Here is a 7,069-nt window from a genome sequence, read left to right on the forward strand (position 1 = left end):
TCAGGACACGGGCGATGCTATAGATACATTGTTCTATTATTACTGTAACATTGTAACAAAATAGAAATCAAAGTAAACTTTATGTGACGATTTCCATGATACAGCGGACGGACATCATCCTGTGGCTGCGGACTGTACAGATCACGTGCCGACACCTCGTACATCAGCCCCCCGTCACTGTGTCGTCCTATTGTGTGAATACAGCCCAGTGGTCACTGGTGTCCAGTCAGACTTGTGCTACTACGGCAACTACAATAGGGTAACCACAACAAGCTGCGGCAAACTGACCTCTAATTACAGGTCTGGACACCGTATATAAGGAGCAGCTGAGACGTGTCTGCAGTTACCTGTAACCTCCGCCGCCTCACAGCCATGGCCGCCTACACAAGCCTCCTCCTGGTCGCTGCTCTCTGCACTGGTGCAGGTAAGTGGGAAATGCGGCAACTCCAGATGTTTGCTGAAGCGTCTTATTATTAGTGGTGTTTTTAATGCATTTTTTAGTCTATGTTTTAATGCAGCATCTTGAAGCGTTGGGTTAAAAAGTCATATAAAACACAAAAAAAAAAAAACAATTTTTGTGTCATGGCAGCTTCTTTGGGGTATTTTAAGGGGTGCTTTTTGCAGTGATTTAGGCAAAAAAAGAAGTCACCTTTAGATGTCGGCTACTAATCTATGGGGAAGGCTAAATTCAACTCAAAAATGCATTTTTTTTATTAAAAAAAAAATATATTTGCAACCACGACGTGCTCCAGGTCTGGTGTTTTTGTCTCCTTTTCTGGCGTCTCACAGATATTTTTATTTTATTTTTTGCTGTTTTTGACCTTGCTTGAAAACTTGCAAGTGTCCACAACAATAGCTTTTTATGTATTTTTTTTATATTGATCTAAAGAGGAAGTGACATCAGACAGAGTTACATCAAGCTGGGTGACGACCCCTGGCCGAGCTGGGTGACGACCACTGGCAGAGCTGGGTGACGAACACTGGCAGAGCTGGGTGACGACCCCTGGCAGAGCTGGGTGACGACCCCTGGCAGAGCTGGGTGACGACCCCTGGCGGAGCTGGATGACGACCCCTGGCAAAGCTGGGTGACGACCCCTGGAAGAGCTGGGTGACGACCCCTGGCAGAGCTGGATGACGACCCCTGGCAGAGCTGGATGACGACCCCTGGCAGAGCTGGGTGACGACCACTGGAAGAGCTGGGTGACGACTCCTGGCCGAGCTGGGTGACGACCCCTGGCTGAGCTGGGTGACGACCCCTGGCGGAGCTGGGTGACGACCCCTGGCAGAGCTGGGTGACGACCCCTGGCAGCGCTGGGTGACGACCCCTGGGGGAGCTGGGTGACGACCCCTGGCAGAGCTGGGTGACGACCCCTGGCAGAGTTGGGTGACGACCCCTGGCAGAGTTGGGTGAAAACCCCTGGGGGAGCTGGGTGACGACCCCTGGCAGCGCTGGGTGACGACCCCTGGGGGAGCTGGGTGACGACCCCTGGGGGAGCTGGGTGACGACCCCTGGGGGAGCTGGGTGACGACCCCTGGCAGAGCTGGGTGACGACCCCTGGCAGAGCTGGGTGACGACCCCTGGCAGCGCTGGGTGACGACCCCTGGGGGAGCTGGGTGACGACTCCTGGCGGAGCTGGGTGACGACCCCTGGCGGAGCTGGGTGACGACCCCTGGGGGAGCTGGGTGACGATCCCTGGGGGAGCTGGGTGACGACCCCTGGCAGAGCTGGGTGACGACCCCTGGAAGCGCGGGGTGACGACCCCTGGCAGAGCTGGGTGACGACCCCTGGGGGAGCTGCCAGGGTCACCGACTGTCACCCAGCTTTCCCAGAAAGAGATATAACTATCATGTGACTTGTGAACGTGTCTCTATTCTTTTTATTGCAACCTTTTCATCCTGGCAGGGCCCCAAGGGCCACACCTGTTCCAGGATCTGCAAGGGTTGAGAGAGCATGCTGGGGGTTGTAGTTCCCAGCCTCCATGGATACTTTATGCCGTCCTGCTTGTCTCTTGCAGTTTACTCCTTGACCTGTTACACGTGCTCATCTGAGAGCAGCAACAGCAAATGCATGACGGCGACCAACTGCAGCGCCACGGACACCAGCTGCATGACCTCCGTGGTGTCCGGCGGAATCGGTGAGTGCCGCAATCTGGGGTCCACAGTACACCATCCAGGGGGCTGCGATCAGGAAGAGTGCAGAGACAGAGGGAGAGACGGGGCAGAAAGACAGAGACAGGGGCAGAGACAGGGGCAGAGAGAGAGAGAGAGAGAGAGACAGGGGCAGAGAGAGGAATAGAGAGAGAGGGAGAGAGAGGGGCAGAGAGAGAGAGAGAGAGGGGCAGAGACAGGGGCAGAGATAGAGGGAGAGACAGGGGCAGAGAGAGGAATAGAGAGAGAGGGAGAGAGAGGGAGAGAGAGGGGCAGAGAGAGGCATAGAGAGAGAGAGGGAGAGAGAGGGGCAGAGAGAGGAATAGAGAGAGAGAGAGAGGGAGAGAGAGGGATAGAGAGGGGCAGAGAGACAGAGAGAGAGAAAGGGAGAGAGAGAGGGGCAGAGAGACAGAGACAGGGGCAGAGATAGAGACAGAATAGGGGGGCAGAGAGAGAGAGAGGGAGAGGGACAAAGCGAGGGTCAGAAAGACAGAGAGAGACAGAGAGAGGGCCAGAAAGAGAGAGGGAGAGAGGGATAGACAGAGGTAGAGAGAGGGACAGCGAGAGAGACAGAGAGTAACAGAGGGTGACAAAGAGAGAGAGAGAGAGGAAAAGGGAGAGGGAAAGAGAGCAAGAAAGGAGAATAGGAGAAAGAGAGAGATGGTAGAAGAGAGAGTTGGAGGCAAAGGGGGAGGGAAAAAGAAACAGAGAGACAGAGGGAGGGAAAAAGAGACATATATAGAGAGACAGACGGAGGCAAAGAGAGAGAGATAGAGGGAGGGATATAGAGAGAGAGGAAAGAGAGAGAGGTATAGAGAGAGAGAGAAGGAAAAAGATAGGAAAAGGGAGAGGGACAGCGAGAGAGACAGAGGGAGAGAGAGAAAGAGATAAAGACAGAGAAATGGAAGAAGAGAAAGAGAGAAAAGAGGTGATGGGGAGAAAGAGAAAGCATAGCTAATAGAGGGTGAACAGGAAGAGATACAGAGAAAGAGGAAGAGACAGAGAGAGAAAGAGACAGACAGAGGAAGAGACAGAGAAATGGAAGAAGAGAAAGAGAGAAAAGAGGTGATGGGGAGAAAGAGAAAGCATAGCTAATAGAGGGTGAACAGGAAGAGATACAGAGAAAGAGGAAGAGACAGAGAGAGGAAGAGACAGAGAGAGGAAGAGACAGGGAGAGGAAGAGACAGACAGAGGAAGAGACAGGGAGAGGAAGAGACAGGGAGAGGAAGAGACAGACAGAGTGCCATCAGATATCATTGATATTGCAGTTTTCTTGCAGTAACTTACAATTTTTACTAAATGTTCTGATCCAGATTTTTCTTTTTTACCAAATTCAATTAATTGTGACAGTCTGTATAGAAGAGACCTCCATAGTGTGACCGCTCTTACAGTAGAGACCTCCACAGTGTGACCGCTCTTACAGTAGAGACCTCCACAGTGTGACCGCTCTTACAGTAGAGACCTCCACAGTGTGACCGCTCTTACAGTACAGACCTCCACAGTGTGACCGCTCTTACAGTAGAGACCTCCATAGTGTGACCGCTCTTACAGTAGAGACCTCCACAGTGTGACCGCTCTTACAGTACAGACCTCCACAGTGTGACCGCTCTTACAGTAGAGACCTCCATAGTGTGACCGCTCTTACAGTAGAGACCTCCACAGTGTGACCGCTCTTACAGTAGAGACCTCCACAGTGTGACCGCTCTTACAGTACAGACCTCCATAGTGTGACCTCTCTTACAGTACAGACCTCCACAGTGTGACCGCTCTTACAGTACAGACCTCCACAGTGTGACCGCTCTTACAGTAGAGACCTCCACAGTGTGACCGCTCTTACAGTACAGACCTCCATAGTGTGACCGCTCTTACAGTAGAGACCTCCATAGTGTGACTGCTCTTACAGTAGAGACCTCCATAGTGTGACCGCTCTTACAGTAGAGACCTCCACAGTGTGACTGCTCTTACAGTACAGACCTCCATAGTGTGACCGCTCTTACAGTACAGACCTCCGCAGTGTGACCGCTCTTACAGTACAGACCTCCGTAGTGTGACCGCTCTTACAGTAGAGACCTCCATAGTGTGACCGCTCTTACAGTACAGACCTCCACAGTGTGACCGCTCTTACAGTAGAGACCTCCACAGTGTGACCGCTCTTACAGTAGAGACCTCCAGAGTGTGACCGCTCTTACAGTACAGACCTCCGCAGTGTGACCTCTCTTACAGTAGAGACCTCCGCAGTGTGGCCTCTCTTACAGTACAGACCTCCGCAGTGTGACTGCTCTTACAGTAGAGACCTCCACAGTGTGACCGCTCTTATAGTAGAGACCTCCACAGTGTGACCGCTCTTACAGTAGAGACCTCCACAGTGTGACCTCTCTTACAGTAGAGACCTCCGCAGTGTGGCCTCTCTTACAGTACAGACCTCCACAGTGTGACCTCTCTTACAGTAGAGACCTCCACAGTGTGGCCTCTCTTACAGTACAGGCCTCCACAGTGTGACCTCTCTTACAGTAGAGACCTCCATAGTGTGACCGCTCTTACAGTACAGACCTCCATAGTGTGACCGCTCTCACAGTAGAGAGCTCCACAGTGTGACCACTCTTACAGTAGAGACCTCCACAGTGTGACCTCTCTTACAGTAGAGACCTCCACAGTGTGACCGCTCTTACAGTAGAGACCTCCACAGTGTGACCGCTCTTACAGTAGAGACCTCCATAGTGTGACCGCTCTTACAGTACAGACCTCCGCAGTGTGACCGCTCTTACAGTACAGACCTCCACAGTGTGACCGCTCTTACAGTACAGACCTCCACAGTGTGACTGCTCTTACAGTACAGACCTCCACAGTGTGACCGCTCTTACAGTAGAGACCTCCATAGTGTGACCGCTCTTACAGTACAGACCTCCAAAGTGTGACCGCTCTTACAGTACAGACCTCCGCAGTGTGACCTCTCTTACAGTAGAGACCTCCACAGTGTGACCGCTCTTACAGTACAGACCTTCATAGTGTGACCGCTCTTACAGTACAGACCTTCATAGTGTGACTGCTCTTACAGTACAGACCTCCGCAGTGTGACCTCTCTTACAGTAGAGACCTCCATAGTGTGACCGCTCTTACAGTACAGACCTCCACAGTGTGGCCTCTCTTACAGTAGAGACCTCCACAGTGTGGCCGCTCTTACAGTAGAGACCTCCAAAGTGTGACCGCTCTTACAGTACAGACCTCCATAGTGTGACCGCTCTTACAGTACAGACCTCCATAGTGTGACCGCTCTTACAGTAGAGACCTCCATAGTGTGACCGCTCTTACAGTAGAGACCTTCACAGTGTGACTGCTCTTACAGTAGAGACCTCCATAGTGTGACCGCTCTTACAGTAGAGACCTCCATAGTGTGACCGCTCTTACAGTAGAGACCTCCACAGTGTGACCGCTCTTACAGTACAGACCTCCACAGTGTGACCGCTCTTACAGTACAGACCTCCAGTTTGGCCTCTCTTACAGTACAGACCTCCATAGTGTGACCGCTCTTACAGTACAGACCTCCATAGTGTGACTGCTCTTACATTAGAGAACTCCACAGTGTGACGCTCTTACAGTAGAGACCTCCGCAGTGTGACCGCTCTTACAGTAGAGACCTCCGCAGTGTGACCGCTCTTACAGTACAGACCTCCCTAGTGTGACCGCTCTTACAGTACAGACCTCCACAGTGTGACCTCTCTTACAGTACAGACCTCCATAGTGTGACTGCTCTTACAGTAGAGACCTCCATAGTGTGACCGCTCTTACAGTACAGACCTCCATAGTGTGACCGCTCTTACAGTACAGACCTCCACAGTGTGACCGCTCTTACAGTACAGACCTCCACAGTGTGACCTCTCTTACAGTACAGACCTCCACAGTGTGACCGCTCTTACAGTAGAGACCTCCACAGTGTGACTGCTCTTACAGTAGAGACCTCCACAGTGTGACCGTTCTTACAGTAGAGACCTCCGCAGTGTGACCGCTCTTACAGTAGAGACCTCCACAGTGTGACCACTCTTACAGTAGAGACCTCCGTTCTGTGGTCATCTCCTGATTGTCTTCTCTCCCCTCCTGTAGGGAGTCTCTCTGCCGCCACCATTACTAAGACTTGTACCGCAGTCTGTGCAGAAACCGGATTTAACGCTGTTGTGGTCTCAACAAAAGTGTCCTGCTGCAACACCGACCTGTGCAACACCAGCGGAACCAGCAGCATCAAGGCCACCTACACCGTCCTCGCCGCAGCCCTGGCCACCATCGGGGTTCTCCTCAGAAGCTCCTCCATGTGATTTTCAGATTTTATAAAAACTCTAAAGTTTGTAATAAAAGGCTACAGAGATTTGGTGGTGTTGTGTCATCTCTGGGGGGGGGGGGGGGGTGCAGGCGATCGGTAACAGACTCCTGGATTCTCTCTTGTGACTGTCAATCATTGAAAAATGCCATCATTGTCTCAGACAAGAATACCGCTTTAAGTTTTACCATGGTCACTGGGAGGGGTGCAGGTTGACAATGTGGCTTTCAGACCAGAAAAGGTTGTGCACCCCAATTACTTCAGTGTTGCTCCTTAGCCTTTACTTCAGGATTGCTCTTTAGTCTTTACTTCATGGTTGCTCCTCAGCTTTTCCTTCAGTGTTGCTCTTCAGTTTTTATCTCACAGTTGCTCTTAAGCCATTACTTTGGGGTTGCTCTTCAGCCATTACTTTGGGGTTGCTCTTCAGCCATTACTTTGGGGTTGCTCTTCGGCTATTACTTTGGGGTTGCTCTTCAGCCTCTACTTCAAGGTTGCAATTCAGCTATTACTTCGGGGTTGCTCTTCAGCTATTGCTTTGGGGTTGCTCTTCAGCTATTACTTTGGGGTTGCTCTTCAGCTTTTATCTTGCAGTTTCTCTTCAGCTTTTACTTT

The 7,069-nt window shown here is 51.6% G+C and overlaps 1 protein-coding gene across 1 annotated transcript; it reads left to right on the forward strand.

Annotated features, from left to right (window-relative positions):
* The first annotated feature begins 372 nt into the window (after positions 1-372).
* LOC122922846 (lymphocyte antigen 6E-like) lies at positions 373-6,455 on the forward strand. Its single transcript, XM_044273597.1, has 3 exons — positions 373-424; positions 2,016-2,135; positions 6,247-6,455. The coding sequence occupies exons 1-3, from the start codon at positions 373-375 to the stop codon at positions 6,453-6,455; spliced, it is 381 nt and encodes a 126-aa protein (XP_044129532.1).
* The last annotated feature ends 614 nt before the right edge of the window (positions 6,456-7,069 follow it).

This window comes from Bufo gargarizans, unplaced genomic scaffold, assembly GCF_014858855.1.
Source record: "Bufo gargarizans isolate SCDJY-AF-19 unplaced genomic scaffold, ASM1485885v1 fragScaff_scaffold_778_pilon, whole genome shotgun sequence".
Lineage (NCBI taxonomy): Eukaryota > Metazoa > Chordata > Amphibia > Anura > Bufonidae > Bufo > Bufo gargarizans.

Coding starts and splice junctions, on each gene's coding strand:
- LOC122922846 (XM_044273597.1), top strand. CDS start 373: ATGGCCGCCTACACAAGCCTCCTCCTGGTCGCTGCTCTCTGCACTGGT. Junction 425..2,015: donor TGCTCTCTGCACTGGTGCAG/GTAAGTGGGAAA, acceptor TGTCTCTTGCAG/TTTACTCCTTGACCTGTTAC. Junction 2,136..6,246: donor CGTGGTGTCCGGCGGAATCG/GTGAGTGCCGCA, acceptor CCCCTCCTGTAG/GGAGTCTCTCTGCCGCCACC.